At 38.3% G+C, this 16962-nt stretch overlaps 1 protein-coding gene across 36 annotated transcripts; it reads left to right on the plus strand.

Moving 5' to 3' along the window:
• Nucleotides 1–8985: 8985 nt before the first annotated feature.
• On the plus strand, nucleotides 8986–15752 carry LOC118480489 (heparanase-like protein 3). Of its 36 annotated transcripts, XR_004862948.1 has the most exons (13): nucleotides 8986–9183; nucleotides 9585–9640; nucleotides 9773–9864; nucleotides 10370–10475; nucleotides 10840–10887; nucleotides 10980–11128; nucleotides 11529–11594; nucleotides 11802–12176; nucleotides 12255–12441; nucleotides 12898–12997; nucleotides 13329–13898; nucleotides 14270–14395; nucleotides 15239–15752. XR_004862948.1 is itself a non-coding variant. In XM_035975383.1 (2 exons), exons 1-2 carry the CDS (start codon nucleotides 14503–14505, stop codon nucleotides 15611–15613), a joined length of 453 nt encoding a protein of 150 aa, XP_035831276.1. In that variant the 5' UTR covers nucleotides 14423–14502; the 3' UTR covers nucleotides 15614–15752. The 36 variants fall into 36 exon arrangements, 1 of the variants encoding a protein (XP_035831276.1); XR_004862939.1 differs by having other exon boundaries at nucleotides 9773–10475; nucleotides 14089–14395; XR_004862956.1 differs by having other exon boundaries at nucleotides 9773–10475; nucleotides 11053–11128; nucleotides 14089–14395.
• Nucleotides 15753–16962: the final 1210 nt, after the last annotated feature.

Here is a 16962-nt window from a genome sequence, read left to right on the forward strand (position 1 = left end):
AGAAGTTAACATCACCATTGTCTCGGAATCTCTGTGGTTTTTGAATATATATACAAGTTTGAACACCTTGTTTCCATGTTGTTGACTGACTGAGTGTTAAAGAAATAGGAGTTTCCATATCACTAGATGTATAGATGATTTCCGTAACTTATGTGATGATTATTGGTGAGATGATAAAATGGGTATTAATAATATAATCTAAATCACGTATTCAGTTGGACGAATTCTATATGTTGGTGGAGTCTATAAAAAAATATAATAATTTGATTGATGATAATTAATTAAAACTATAATTCTTGGGAATCCTAAATCTGATTTGTGTATTGGTCAAACAATGATACAAGGTGTAGAATATTTAAGCATGAGCCTGTATTGATGATTGCCTGATGATGATGTGTACGGACCTACCTATGTAGGAGGATGTATGAGGAATATCATATTAGGGAATGATGTAAAGATGGTGTGTTTGATTATTTTAGTCGCATGAACATGATTGACTACTGTTTGGATCAAATGGACACCACACACTCTTATTGGGCCGTTAAAAGTATTGGGCCGCACACTTCGAATGGACTAACTTCATAATTGAACCGCGTACTATTAATGCACTTGGACTGTTCATGTTGATGTTTAGTTATCGGACTTAAAAACGAATCCGTATGCTTTGATATGTAATACATGATGACTACGTGCTATTTGTTAATTATGTGTACAAATACGTGAACTATTTGCATAGCCAAAAACCTAACAAATATTGGTAACCATAATAGGGTATGGTTGACCAACGTAACACAAGTAAATTGTCTGCCGAGCAAAGCAAAGGTGAGTTCACTGCACTTTTCTAAGCATGCGTCCCGGTGGTTTGGGACATCTGGTAAACGTTTCTGAAGGGAATACTGGGTAAAATGTTTAATTGGGATGTTGGTTATTGAACACAGTATAAATCATGTAAGACCCCGTACATCTACCGTGTTGCTGAAGAAGCAACGAGGTATTTAGTTGACAGCGCTATTAGGTTTGGCACCCTCACACCGGGCCGAAAGGACGGGCGTGAACTAATTACCTGTACTTCATGACCAATGCCTAGTTAGAGGCATTGGGGTTGGGCATTCACATCGTGTACATATAAGACCCCTTACATCTATTCAAGGTTGTTTGATACCTTGACATCATGACCAATGCCTAAATGGAGGCATTGGGGTTGGGCATTCACATCTAGTCGCCACATACGGTAATCGAGTTAATAACAACATCAAATCAAACTATTGAACTGTTGAACTGTTTTAAACACATACCTGGTAACTAAACGTGTTAACAAAACTTTGAACTCACCAGCGTCGTCTGACACACTTGTCTGCATGCTTGCAGGTCGTTAGATATCTTGGATTTGGGAACTTGCTGTCTGGAGTAGCTGGAGTGGTCATGGGTCGACTGGAAGAATTCATGTGATGGAATTATTAATACCATACATTGGTTTCGAAACAGTTTAACTTTAGTTTATTAATTGCTTCCGCTGAACATGTTGGTTTTCATTTAAACTTGTTGATGAGATTTTTCATTAATAATTGGGGATTTTATTTATAAACTTGAATGGGTTCCATGTAATTAGTGGCTCGTTGTTGGTACGTCACACACCTAACAGGGACATTCCCTAGGTGGTATTTTGGGGGTGTGACAGTTTGGTATCAGAGCCACTGGTTATAGTGAACTTGGTTTTAAAACGTTTTTATAAAACCAGACTATAACCGAACTGATCCGAAATCGACCATGACACTATGCTCCAGACTGCAAGGTTCGTCTCTTGTTTACTATTGCATAGTATATCTAGTGTTTGCTTATGATTAACATCACATGCGAATGCACACTTGGCACTACAGTATGAGTTTCTATGTTACCCACCCATGTTACGTGTGTTAAGAGAGGGACTCTTCTTGAACTTACATGCTCTATGTTGTGATGTCATTGGTCATGTTGCTTGAATTCAAGGGAACCTTTTAGCGCGAGTTAAGAGGCACTGAGATAAGCATGCAAATTGCCTTATTATTATGGGTGCACACATAATAATAATGTGGGGTGCATGTGAGTCCCAGTGAGGTTTAACGAGTGTGAGAGGGGTTCCGCTCTGTTAATTAATGTTATGTTAGAACACAACAATCTATAGGAATCATAGCAGTGATTGTCTCCTACTCGAACATGATCTTTTCACCCCTTTCTGAATCCTTACGAATCTCGATGCTATCGAGTATCACCTGATCACACATCTGAACACCTAGTGAACTGTGTAGAATGTTAGGTGCTAGTATGAACGACCCTGAGTTGGATGGCTCAGCATCAAATGGTTGGACTATACTTTCCTCACTTATCTTTGTTTGCTGGAACTTAGCGTGTTGATGCCTTAGATCCCGAAGTGCAATCACTTCTGCAACACTCTCGCGACATACCGTGTATTACTCGGTCAACTTGCAAGAACGATGGACAAGAGGGTAAACGTAGTACCTTACCGACTTCGGCATTTGAACGACCCTAGTTACCGACAACGAACAACAGCGATTTGACTCCAATCGAATCCTTAACCCCAGCCAGCGACTCATGGGAGTCGACTCTTACGAACCAATCGAGACAAAATCGATGATGATTGACTGTAGAGCGGACTGGGTAACCGCCCGCACCATGAGTATTGCCTTAGGACGTGGCACGGAATGTGAAAAGATGGACCTTGTTGGTGAAAGGACGCAGGACACCTTTTCAGGAAACAATATTAGAGGCAACAGTTGCGGAAACAACAAGGTACTCGTGGTCGTAGCTTACAATATGGAAGCGAAGGTGACTTCGACAAGGATTGACTGTGTTAAGTCAAGGTGACGACAACCAAGGGAACCATGGCAGTACTGGAAATTCTCGTGACGAAAACAACACTGGAAATGAAGCTCATGGAAGGACATTTAGTATTGGCATAGGCTATACCAGACGTAATAGCAACACGATAGCTTGGATGGGTAGCTATTCGCTTCGTCTCTGTTCTGTTTAACCCTGATGCTTCTTGAAACCGAACCTGCTGTGGAGCCGGCTGATGCAAGTCAATTGAAGCCTTATATGTTCGTTGGGATGCAAACTCGACCTTGGGGGACAGGTGTTCGACATCGACCTTCCTTCCACTACCCTTGATGGTTGCAATACAGTAGTTAATGTGGATTGGTTATCCAGAGATCGCGCAGATACACCAGTGAGGGGAAAATCTTGCGTGGAGAATCGTTATTTGTTCTAAAGCGTCAGAGTGGTGCAAAGGTTAGCGTCATTTCAGCTATGAAGGCCAGAAGTGTCTACGGAGGGATTACTCCGCCATACTAGCAAGCGTTACTGATGTTAGGGCTAAGGAGACAGCGGATTGAGGATCCACAAACCATTCGTGATTCTTCGGTGTGCTACCCAAGGAACTTCCAGGTTTACTTCCACAACTGTTAGGCAGAATCTCAGTTTGATTTCACGCTAGATGCCGCTCTGAATACTCATACTCTTACCGTCTTGCACCAGGAGGGTTGCAAGAGCTGCCTAATCAACTTCAGGAGCTATTGGACGGAAGTTTAAACGGACCTAGCCTTTTCGTGCGTGTACTGATTATCGGGAACTTAACAAGGTGACAGTTAAGAACCGTTTGCCTCAACCATGTAGTGACAACCTGTCGACTAGTTGCGAGGGACAAGCTTTCATTCGAGGATTGATTTACGAACGGGCTATCATCAGATGGAAGTCCAAGGGGAGAATGTTCCCAAAGCGGCATATCAAACGCAGTATGGCCATATGACTTTGTAGTCCATGACCTTTAGGGTAATCAACACATCAACAGCTTTACGGATCACATGAATCGACCGTGTTTTGATGACGTTTTGAATCACTACCAGGGGAAAGGAACACCATGAACGACACCTGTATTTTGTCCTAGAGCTCCTAGGGGAGGAGCAACTTCACGCGAACTCTAGCAAAGTGTGACTTCAGGATTTGGGAGGTACACTTTCTTGGTCACGTAGTCAACAAAGTGGGGACACATGCAGATCTCGCTAGAGATCCATTTCTTTAGATATTGATCGGCACCAAATAGTCCATCGGGGATACAGTAATTTCTTGGTTTAGCTAGTTACTATCGTAGATTCATCACAGGACTTTCGAGGACTTCGCAGCTTCAATCACTTTAGCACATCAGGGTGCTATGTATTCGTGGGATACAAATAGGAGAACATCTTTTCAGCTTTTGAAACCCAACGCTGCAGTGCGCTGAGCATCGTCTTTACCCGAGGGTACAGGTAATTTAGAGGTATACCATGATGGTTCGAATCAGAGTCCAAGTTACACGCCGATGCAACACTAGATGGTGATGGCTTACATAGTGGAGTTACAAGAAGAGTGGCATGAGTCACAACCTGCGGTGGGAACCATGGTCTTTGGATTTAAGTTGGAGGCACTACTTGGACGGTACCAGATGCACCACTTAGACCGATCACAAGGGCCTCCCGTGTACCTTTGTTTCGAGAAAGCTAAGCATGTGATGGCATCGCTAGATGGAACTCTCGAACGATTACGACTATAAAACCTAATCGCGTACGAGCTTTGCAGCTCACCATCGACTCTAGCCTACCTGATCAGATTCGCACTGCCCAAACCGAAGCACTGAAGGAAGAGAATTTTCAAGTTGAATCCATGCGGGGCATGGAAAATCAACTTTTGACAAGTCGAACGATATTCGCTACTTCATGGAACGAAAATGGGTCCCACTATACGGCAACCGTAGTGAACTTGTGTTGAGCGAAGCACACCAGCCTCGATATTCTAGTTGTCTGTGTTTTGATAAGAGATATTAGGATCTAAAGATCTTGTACTGGTGACCGGGCATGAAGGTCCTCATGTATGTGAGCGATGTTTGACTTGTGCGAAAGTCAAGGTGGAATATCAGAAACCTTCTGGTTTGTGTCAGCAACCAGAAACACCCATATGAAAATGAAAACAGACTGCCATGGATTTTGTCGCTAGTCTACTTTCAACTCGAAACGGAAACGATATCATCTGGGTGATCGTTGAATTGTCTCACGTAACCAGCACCCTTTATTGCAATCAAGGAAACTGACGAGTCGTCATAGCTTGTGAATATTCCTCTGGGAGAGGCGGCTTTTAGGCACGAGGTGCCAACTCCTGTTACCTTTGATTTTAAGTTATACCTGATTTATGACAGGCAATACATAACACCCTTGGCTCACATTTAGACATGAGCATTACTTATCACTATAGGACAACTAAACAGAGTAACGAACCATCCTGGCACACAAAGACATGCTGCGAGCATGTGCGTGTTGACTTTAGTAAACATTCGGAAGGACACTTATCTTTGGGTGAGCTCCACTGCAGCCGTTACCGTATTAGTATACATACAGCTCGGTTTAAGGTATTGCACGGACAGTAACGCTAACCTCCTTGTTGGATTAAGGTGGATGACAACCTAACCGCATGTCCAGGACTTGTGCTCGAAACTATTGGGAAGGATGTTTGGATTGGAAATCGCTTGGCGGCAACGCGAGACCTTCAGGAGAGATGGTAAGCTTAGGAGGCACTAGGAGTTCGCTGTAGGCGAACATGTCATAATCGAAAGTTTCACCCTGGGAGGGTGTGGTACGCTATAGAAAACGTGGCAAGCTAAGTTTATGATGCGTTGGGACATTCGGATTTCTGGAACGAATCGGTGACACGGCTCACAAAACTCGAGTTAATTGATGAATTGGATAACGCTCGCGGCGATGTTTATGTCTCGAATCTAAGCCAGTGTTGTTCGATGGAAAGCTTGTAATACCCTTATTAGAGTCGGAGGTTAAAGACAAGTAGCAGTTGTTGAAGAACCCCCTGAAATCTTGGACCAAGACGTCAAGATTCGTTAGCATAGTCGAATTCCAATCATGGGAGTTCGTAGGAACTCAAGACGTGGACTGGAGTTAACGCAGGAACACAATGATCGGAATAAGCTCTAGCATCCTCAGTTGTTCAAGCGGTTGCATCAACTTCTAATATCATTGGCGAATTTCGGGACGAAATTCCTTTTCAAGTTGGGGAACTTCTAATATCCTAATCTAACACTTTGCCCCTTTGTGTTACTTTTGGTATACCGTGTCACTTTTGGTTTGCTCATCAAATTTCGAGACGAAATTTCTTTTAAGTTGGGGATGATGTGACAACCCGTGCTCTCGATCCCAATCGAAAATTTATTATTATTATTATTATTATTATTATTATTATTACTATTATCATTTACTAAAGAATAATAACACGCGATGAGAGAATCGAACTGTTTAACTAATAAATAGAAAATAATGTAATTAATTTAACGCGCATACGTACGTATATATAATAAACAGTGTGTTTATTCATGTGATTTAAACGAACCGAGCTTATAAATAAAACACGAACACTCAACGGGCTAGTGCACATGGGTCAGGCCCAACCCAACTCTCTAAACCTAAACCCTAACTTATATAAATATAATTCCCCTTCATTATTAAATAGAAAAAAAAAACCCTAAATTCAACTCATCAGTCGCACATATACACCAGCTCCCCCACCCTCTCCCTCATCTGACTTTCCGGCAACCAGAGAAGGGGTTTCCGGCGCCGCTTTTCCGGCAAGTCACACCCAACAAAACCAAGCCGTTCATCCATCTCCCTCTCTCCAACCCTCACTTCTCTCTCTCTGATGAAGAAACGGCCGACCACCGGTGGGTGGTGGCGGCGCACGACAACATCAGTCGCAGAATGCGGTGTCAGACACGGTGGTGGATCGAGGCGGAGGAAGTGTGGAGGTTCACGTTAGATTCGAGTGGCAGTAACGGCAGCGCCGGCTTCTCCGGCGACTAGAAGTTGCGACGATGGTGGTGTTCGAAGCAATGATTATCGGTGGTGGTGCAACCAACGGCAGCGGCGGCTGTCAGAGTGCTGATTCAGGCCCGTAAGTGGTGGCAGCATACACCAGCTCGTTCGTAGTTCACCGGTTGGTAAGAAGTTAACATCACCATTGTCTCGGAATCTCTGTGGTTTTTGAATATATATACAAGTTTGAACACCTTGTTTCCATGTTGTTGACTGACTGAGTGTTAAAGAAATAGGAGTTTCCATATCACTAGATGTATAGATGATTTCCGTAACTTATGTGATGATTATTGGTGAGATGATAAAATGGGTATTAATAATATAATCTAAATCACGTATTCAGTTGGACGAATTCTATATGTTGGTGGAGTCTATAAAAAATATAATAATTTGATTGATGATAATTAATTAAAACTATAATTCTTGGGAATCCTAAATCTGATTTGTGTATTGGTCAAACAATGATAAAAGGTGTAGAATATTTAAGAATGAGCCTGTATTGATGATTGCCTGATGATGATGTGTACGGACCTACCTATGTAGGAGGATGTATGAGGAATATCATATTAGGGAATGATGTAAAGATGGTGTGTTTGAGTATTTTAGTCGCATGAACATGATTGACTACTGTTTGGATCAAATGGACACCACACACTCTTATTGGGCCGTTAAAAGTATTGGGCCGCACACTTCGAATGGACTAACTTCATAATTGAACCGCGTACTATTAATGCACTTAGACTGTTCATGTTGATGTTTAGTTATCGGACTTAAAAACGAATCCGTATGCTTTGATATGTAATACATGATGACTACGTGCTATTTGTTAATTATGTGTACAAATACGTGAACTATTTGCATAGCCAAAAACCTAACAAATATTGGTAACCATAATAGGGTATGGTTGACCAACGTAACACAAGTAAATTGTCTGCCGAGCAAAGCAAAGGTGAGTTCACTGCACTTTTCTAAGCATGCGTCCCGGTGGTTTGGGACATCTGGTAAACGTTTCTGAAGGGAATACTGGGTAAAATGTTTAACTGGGATGTTGGTTATTGAACACAGTATAAATCATGTAAGACCCCGTACATCTACCGTGTTGCTGAAGAAGCAACGAGGTATTTAGTTGATAGCGCTATTAGGTTTGGCACCCTCACACCGGGCCGAAAGGACGGGCGTGAACTAATTACCTGTACTTCATGACCAATGCCTAGTTAGAGGCATTGGGGTTGGGCGTTCACATCGTGTACATATAAGACCCCTTACATCTATTCAAGGTTGTTTGATACCTTGACATCATGACCAATGCCTAAATGGAGGCATTGGGGTTGGGCATTCACATCTAGTCGCCACATACGGTAATCGAGTTAATAACAACATCAAATCAAACTATTGAACTGTTGAACTGTTTTAAACACATACCTGGTAACTAAACGTGTTAACAAAACTTTGAACTCACCAGCGTCGTCTGACACACTTGTCTGCATGCTTGCAGGTCGTTAGATATCTTGGATTTGGGAACTTGCTGTCTGGAGTAGCTGGAGTGGTCATGGGTCGACTGGAAGAATTCATGTGATGGAATTATTAATACCATACATTGGTTTCGAAACAGTTTAACTTTAGTTTATTAATTGCTTCCGCTGAACATGTTGGTTTTCATTTAAACTTGTTGATGAGATTTTTCATTAATAATTGGGGATTTTATTTATAAACTTGAATGGGTTCCATGTAATTAGTGGCTCGTTGTTGGTACGTCACACACCTAACAGGGACATTCCCTAGGTGGTATTTTGGGGGTGTGACACTTACGGTAAAAGCCAAAAAAAAATTATTAAATCCTCTCGATTCTCTTTCTTTCAAACTTACAATGTTATCGTCTGAAAATATATGATTCGAAAATATGTAGCGCGTCACTCAAATCTATATATATATATAAACATGATAAATAAGGGCTGATGTGTCATGATATAAGGGCTTGGAAAATGATGTGGCATCACCATAGGCACTCTAGAAATTGGTTTTGGCTCGAAAATTCGGGTCATAAAAATTCGTGTATATGGGTTAACGCGGGATCCATTTCCTTTAATTTTGACCCGACTTCCATTTGTACGATATCTGTGTTCATTTTCCAAAACCCTAGAGAGCCTCCGTCTCCATTCTCCATCTCCATTCCAAGTAACTGATCTTCTCTTCAAAATGTTTTCCTTTTATGAATGGTCCGCAACTTTGTGACCTAAATTCTTCAGCCGCTTCATTCTTCTCATTCACATCTCAGTTCTTCCAGGTATGTTGATTTTGTATTTGATATGGATTTTATACCTTTATTCGATTCTTCTTGCTCTCAAACCCTAGATTGTATCTTCACCTTCACGTTTCCTAAGTTTGAGTTTTTTTCTTCTTTTTGCAATCAAACCCTAATTTCTAATCGCCTCCTGCACGTACTATTTATTCTTCCTAATCGGTTTCTTCTCTCTGGAAACCCTAAAATCTATAGCCATTTTATTATTCATTCGAATTCAACATGTACGTTCAATCTTTCTACGGGCTTGGGGTGCTTTTGATCCAGAGTTTAGGGTTTATCTTTTCCCTTTATTATTTCAGTATGTCGATCTGATTATGTTTGATCTTGATTTTGATTATGAATTGATTGGATTCGTGTCTTTCACTCTATGATTGTCGCTGAAGGGTTTGTGGCTACAAATCAGATACATGACCACAATTTTTCCGAGAATGAATTTTTTGTAAGTATCTCTTGATATTGGTTGATTTAAATCCAACTTAATCAACTTATTAGGCTATTTTTTGTAAGTATTTCTTGTAAGGGTTCTGTACATATAACTGGTTATGTCCTGAACGAGCGTCTATATGTGTAGTGTCGGAAGAGGGATGTGTTGGGAGGATGGTGTGATTCAGGCAGCATTTTTATAGCCGATGTAGTCTAAAGATGAAGCCCAGGCCACCGAAGGTTAGTTGCTTCAGATGTATTTTCGGCTTCAGATGTATTTTCGTTTCTTTAGGGTAATGTAGCACCAGTAGTGGGAAGCACAGACAAGGGCGTTGCATCAGGTTACTTCAATTTTGGTTGTGTGTTGTGTAAAATGATCATCTTTTGGATTCTGTTAATTGCTCGATTTCATTTGGGTTTGATTATGTTTTTTCTTGACCTACAGCCTACTTCCGTGGTATTCATTCTTGATTTATGTCTGAGTTTTGCATGTAGTTTTTTATTTATTTATAAAATCTTAATCTTCTTCATGAAACAAATGGATAATGTTATTTACCTATTTATATCATTTTATTGTTAATTGTTAAAATGGTGGAACCGAATTTAATGTCGAGGTTTAAGAAATTGATTGAGAAAACGATATTAGTGGCCACTGATTTATTTCAAATATTCAAACCTAAAAAAATGAAGTGCGGATATTTTCATCGAGTTAGGCTTAATTTTTGCCCCAACAAAGTGTTGACAGGTTACAGGTCGTGCAAATTGATGTGTCATGATAGTATATGTGTCTCAATGTGGGGCTTGGGAAGTTTGTAGCTGATTGTGAGCGAAATATCCAGTATTTCAGCCTGGTAAGCTATGAAACAGTGTGGATTACTTTTTTGTTCTGTTTTGGCATGATGGCATGGCAGTAGTTGATGAAAATGGATTGGTCAGGAAATAATAAAAAGACTCTATGTTATAAGCAATAGTCTTCATTGAGTGGGCATGGGCATGTTTCAGTAAGTATAAATGAATCTTGAAATTATTTAACCTCACAATTTGACAGAGAAATCGAAGAAATAGGCGATCAAAAGTTCTTCTGGTTCATTGAAGGATACTATTATGTGATTTGCTTCACAAAACATTTAATTTAGTAATTGTGGTTCAAGTGATGCAATATAATTATCGAAACTTATAAATTGGTTGTTTGTTTTGTTATCGTGCGATCGGCAGCAGTTCAACCACACACAACTCAGTCATCCACTCCTCTTCATGGATCAGGTTAGCTAATTTGTATATTTTAATGAGTGAACTGCAAAAATTCTTCAATTATATGATTTATGATATTATTTATCTGTTGATACTCTTTTTAGGTAAGTGGAATGGGAAATTACCATTTTATTCTAATACTACAATACGACTACAGTGGAATTCAATCTAAATCAGATCAAACAAGCGTGATTCACAACTAGAAATAGTGCCACGATGGAGCATCGCAGAAAACTTGCCTTGGGAGACTCAGGTAATTAACATTTATATCGTTATTCAGTTATATGGTTTGTGATATTATCCATCTATTGGAACCATCCTTATGGCTACAATGATGAAAACTGATAGCATATGAGAACTCTAGAAACATGTTAATTTTGTTGATTCATCAATCTGTAAAATTTATGACAACTAAGTGAAATGGGTTAACTGATTGCTTTCCTTGATTAAACTCATGAAGTGGGCTAAATCCATTCGTTCAACTTTTTTGATCATTCTAAGAAAAAAAATGCACTGTATAGCTGAAATCATGATTTTTGATGTTTGTTCTTTTGTGGATCGTATGACATAAATAGGTATTACACTAAAAATTTCTCTTTTTGGTTAAAAGCGTGATTTGTGGCAGTCATCTTATCTCTTTGTCTTTATCATAGAAATATTGCAAACCATCATTTTAGTGGATGGATACCAAAGGAGCTTCTTTCGGTTCCTACTTTCATGTAAGCTATCATGTGACATTTATACAAGTTTTTGTCATACAATATGCAATTATTTTGTCATGCGCAGTATCTTAGGTGTAAAAATTTGTTTAAAAAAAGTTGTGCATCTTCCTAATGCATGTACAGATTTTCAGTCATGAGGCACAAATTGTTTTTGACATGGACCCATCGTCTCTTAGTGAACTAATACGTGATGACATATCACAGGTGATCCGAAAAGTGTGGTGGTCACGGAATTAAGTTCGGCAGCGATAAACGGTGGTTGAACACAACAATAGTAAAGGTGGTGTGATTCAGTGGTGACTAGCAGCGGTGGTGGCACGGAGGTGCGACAGTGACAAAGCTGGTGCGGCGTAAGGAAATGGAGCTACTATTCTCTCAGCGACAATGTTGGTAGTATGTGGCTGCTGGTAAGTGGTGGTGTTGCGGCAGAAGTTGATGGGGTGAGAGAATTTGAGTGTGGTTAATATGAAGAATGCAACAAGTAGTACTTTCGTAGTTGCATGAAAACTAACATATTTTGAGACCCCTCTATAGATTGTGAGGAAAAACAAACAAGGGCAACAACTTCCTTAACCTATGGTAATGCTCTTACTAGACAAGTAACACTAATAGCTTCTATGTATATATTATGTTAATGATGACAAGTAAGATTAATAGCTTTTGCAGGATTAGGGCTTAAAATCCGGTTATATGGGGAAGACGATAAAAGTTGAATATGATAGTTATTTGATCAGGTTTACGCTGCCCCTTTTAGCTGATATCACAGACCTGCACAGGGAAGTCAAAAAGAGATTTCTGGAATTAGAACACCAAACATTCCGTGTGGAGTATGATGACGCTGGAGGTAACCCTCTTCTTATTTTGAGTGGTGAAGACCTCCTGGCTTGCATAGCTGAGTCAAGTCTAAAAGGGTGTGGTTCATCAAAATGTGTGTTTTGTTACACATATAGTGTGATAACATCTTTTTTTGTTATATGTAAAGTTGGTTGCTGCCCAGGATTACATTATTGGTTAATTAGTTAGGGTGGTGAGGGGTGGGAAACCTGGACGCCCCCAGGTAATTCCACATGGGATCGGCCGATTTGGTAATTGGGTCAAAAGACAACATATGTAGGTCACTTTCATATATGTTGGTCAAAAGACTATGAAATTAACCTGATTAAACTATTTGGTCTAAAGACAACATATGTAGGTCACTTTCATATGTAGTACTTTATTTTATTTCTTATTTTCTTTATGTTACTTTACTTTTGTTACGTTGTGAGGTGCTGTGTTCATGGGACAGCTGGGCTGCTTGTAGGCTAGCTGGAGTAAAGTTCAACTTGGGCTACAGCCCGGGAAAGCTACGAGTTAAAGTACTAAAATTAAAGCAGTCAAATAAATACGCGAAAAAGAAAAAGGTAACAAAAAACACTCAAGTGATTCTTGTACTTGTAAGCCTATTCACACACGTGCACGTGATCTTCTTTCGGATCATAAGCCACGAGATATTCCTATGTGAGTATTCCTATTGTGAATAAGGTTTGGGACACATGTCCCTACATGCCTTTAATAAAAAATGATTATTAACCAAAACAAATCCTACCAAGAAAACATGCAACCCACTTTGCGATAGACAAGTAACAGAGACAAACAGCATTCTGTGAACAAGAAATAAAAAAAAAGCCATTTAGATCAGTACTAGGTTGATTATATCTAATATTAATAACCTTATTGATTTTGTGTGTGTAGACGTTGGCGGATACAGAAGAAGCGGCTCCAATGGTTTTCATGATGGTGCCGGTGAAGAACAACATGGCTGGAGTCCCGAGTCCATCGCCAACGGCACCGATTAATCCAACAGCCATCATAAACATGTTGGCTCTATCTGCATGCATGAAAAGTGACTGGAATGACCCGTCCTTACTGGCATTTGTTTCTTTCCTATGCTTACTGGTCATAGTTTACAGGATAGGTGGCTATACCGTGTTCAAAAATGGAAAGAAACCTATATGGTGTTTAAATATGGTGGCTGATACAAGAATGATATATATTTTGGTGTGATGTCAACTTCCAAGCTATCCACCTGTGTGTGTCATTATTTATTAGATAAAAATACTTATATATATTTTATTTATTTATTTATTATTATTGTTGTTGTTGTTGTTAAAGGGAGCAGAGTATAAATACGGTTATAGGTTCACCTTAGGTATTCGGTAAGAAACTTTGTATTAAGTTGTACATACTATTTGATTATAGGAGACAAAAGCTATCAAGAGCAGAGAAATTCTTTAGATGACCAAGTGAGTTATCACATTGAAGGTGAGTATGAAATCTCTTATGTATATAATTGTCAACAAAAATAGAATACAAATAAAAAAGACCTTGATCTGTTTATTGTTTGTTGTTATTATTACTATTATTTTTTTTTTTGGGGGGGGGGGGGGGTTATGAAAGAATAAAGGTTGGCAACAACACAGATGATTTCTAAAATAAGAGTACTATGTTGCAGGGGCCAATGTAAAATTATGGGTTGCCGGTGATTTTTAGGATGAAAATGATGGTCCCATAAAGGATAAAGGATGACGATATAACATATGATTTCTAAAATGAGTAGATCGGGTGATCATTTTTTAAGCAAGTTGCACTTTAATTACAAAAGGATAACTGTCATGGGATGTTGTTTGGTATAGGTACTTGGATCAGCTCGGAATGTCATCTGTTCATGACACGAAAACGTACTCCAGGCAGATGTTGATTGGAGGAAACTATGGTTTGCTTAATACTACAACTTTTGAGCCAAATTCGGATTACTACAGGTTTATATAACTTATTTTTGCATTATGCTTTGACTTTTGAGGTCAAAGTTATATATTATGATGGGATTTTGTTCTTTCTTTTCTGCGCTCTACTTTGGCATCGTTTGATGGGTCAAAAAGTTCTTTCTGTAAACTTTAACGGGACAAACAAAATACGATTGTATGCGCATTGCGCCAAAGAATCTGTAAGCTTCCTATAGTATTTGAATACTGTAGTTTTTCTATTCTTATTTTTAAAACAAAAAATTAGGGGTTTGAATTTCTGACATGACGGGAAACACGACACGAACATAACACGAAATTTGCGTGTTTGGGTTTAGTCTAAACAGGTTCGGGTCATTTTTAGGTTGAATCCGCGAACCTGTTTAGCTAAACGGGTCGGGTTCGGTTCAACGAGTCGGGTTGGCGGGTTGACCTGTTTAACCCTTTTATATTTTAGTATATTTTTTACAATACGTTTTATGCCATAAATTAAATTGGGTGTGTACTTTATGTCGTAATTATAACTTAAAAATGATTTTGACATAAAATTTATAATTTAAATGTAATCATATTATATGCAATTGTGTATTTTGTAGTAAATTTTAATATTAAGATACTAATTTGCGGAAAAAAATTAAAAGATAAAAAATTCATGTTGAACGGGTCGTGTTCAGGTTTGTCTAAAATTTTCAGGTTCGGGTCGGGTTGAACCCACCAACCTACGAACACGACCTGTCACCCCTGCAAAAAATGTTGACGGGTTAGCCCAACTTGACATGTCCCATTTATCTATGAAAATTGCAACGAAACTCGAAAGGGTAATAAAGTCATTTCTCACGAAGCTTCTAATATCTATTGCAGGAGGGAATAACACTACTATTGATCAATCTAGACAGCAAAATTACAGTTGATGTAAGCTTGTCTCTAGATAGCGCTTGGAGTTTACATAAACTAAACTCGCATGTTCATTATCATCGTCATAAATCAAACAAACCGCGCCATTCCAAGATTAGTGGAACAAAAACACAAGAAGAATACCATTTAACCGCTAAAGACGGGGATCTACACAGTCAAGTGATCATTCTTAATGGTAAAGAACTAGGAGTAAATTCAAATGGCGAGATACCACAATTCGAGCCTGTGAATGTGGATTCTTCAGAGCCCATAAGTGTTGCTCCCTTTTCGATTGTGTTTGCTCATATCCCAAATGTTACTTTGTATGCGTGCGGGAATTAGTTGGTATAACATATATATATACATAGCATGGAATGGAACTGAGAATCAGCTTCATTCTGTTTATTGATTAAATGATATTATGTATATTATGATTTAAATGCAATTCTAAATTTAATAGATTTAATGCAACATTTATTTATTTATAGACTTATACATGTTGATACTTATTCGGTATGTTATATATAATGTAAGTCAAAAGAAATATTCACATAGTTTTCGGTATGTTATATATAATGTAAGTCAAAAGAAATATTCACATAGTTATGATTATATTGTTTTCGTTATTAAACCCGTTTTGAAGAAGTCTAACATTGTCACCCATTGTCCCATGGACAGTTGTATGTCGCTTTATTAAAGGTAAAACAAAAGATGGAGTCAAATTACTAATATTAGAAAACGATGATAAACTTATAGATAAAATAACAAATGTGACATATAAAGAATTTTTAATATAATTTAATTTGAGCCACCGGTGTATTACAACTGGACATTCTACGGGTTCTTTTACATGTGATGCTCATTTAACACCGTAGTTTTATAATTTTGTTATTATGATAAAGTTTGACTTCATATATAGTTATTTTACTTTTGATGATGATCGGAAAAATATCGTTGAATTAAATAATTGATGTGATCCAAAAAAGTTATGGGCAATAGTCTCCTTTGGCTATTCATCCACCATGGCGTGTCTTCTTAGGCGTATGGGTTTCGAAAAAATTCTTATACAAAGGTCTCATTATGAATTATAAGGAATTAGCTTTACATGAAAACTTTGAATACATATGGAGGCAAAGTTGTGATACTTATGAAACCGAACTAAAAATTTGTGGTCGAGAAAGGAAAGAGGATACTTTAGAGGTTCAAAGTGTTGTTTATGTACTTTTTTTTTCTTAAATTTTTATTTCCCTCAACTATTTATGTTTTGAAATTGCCTCAAACCTTAGCATACATATGTAAATTTAAACATTTTTTTTAGGTAAGAGATAACTACTTTTATATAAAAATAGGAAAAGCATTGGGTTATGATTTAAATCCAACTTAAGCAACTTATCATTTGTCGTGTAAGGATTTCATCACAATGATCAAAGTACTAAGTTTGACATTAATCGATGAGTCTTAATAAAAGAAAAAAAAAACAAAATATATAAAATTTCCTAAAAAAACGTTGTTTATAATATGTTTATGAATTTTATTAGTTGAAAATTCAACTAAAAGAATAATATAATATAACTTAAAAACAAACAATATAAAATTTTGTATGGGTATTTCGAAACATTAGAGGTAACAAGCTTAACAGGCTATTTAATGAAGGAAATTGCGTTATAAATTCAAAACTATATATAATAGCT

This window comes from Helianthus annuus, chromosome 7 (assembly GCF_002127325.2).
Source record: "Helianthus annuus cultivar XRQ/B chromosome 7, HanXRQr2.0-SUNRISE, whole genome shotgun sequence".
Taxonomy (NCBI): Eukaryota; Viridiplantae; Streptophyta; class Magnoliopsida; order Asterales; family Asteraceae; genus Helianthus; species Helianthus annuus.

What these genes read in the sequence shown, in the direction of transcription:
- LOC118480489 (XM_035975383.1), top strand. Translation starts at nt 14,503, where the DNA reads ATGGGTCAAAAAGTTCTTTCTGTAAACTTTAACGGGACAAACAAAATA. An exon ending in CGCATTGCGCCAAAGAATCT is followed by an intron (nt 14,581 to 15,238) that starts GTAAGCTTCCTA and finishes TATCTATTGCAG; the next exon opens with GAGGGAATAACACTACTATT.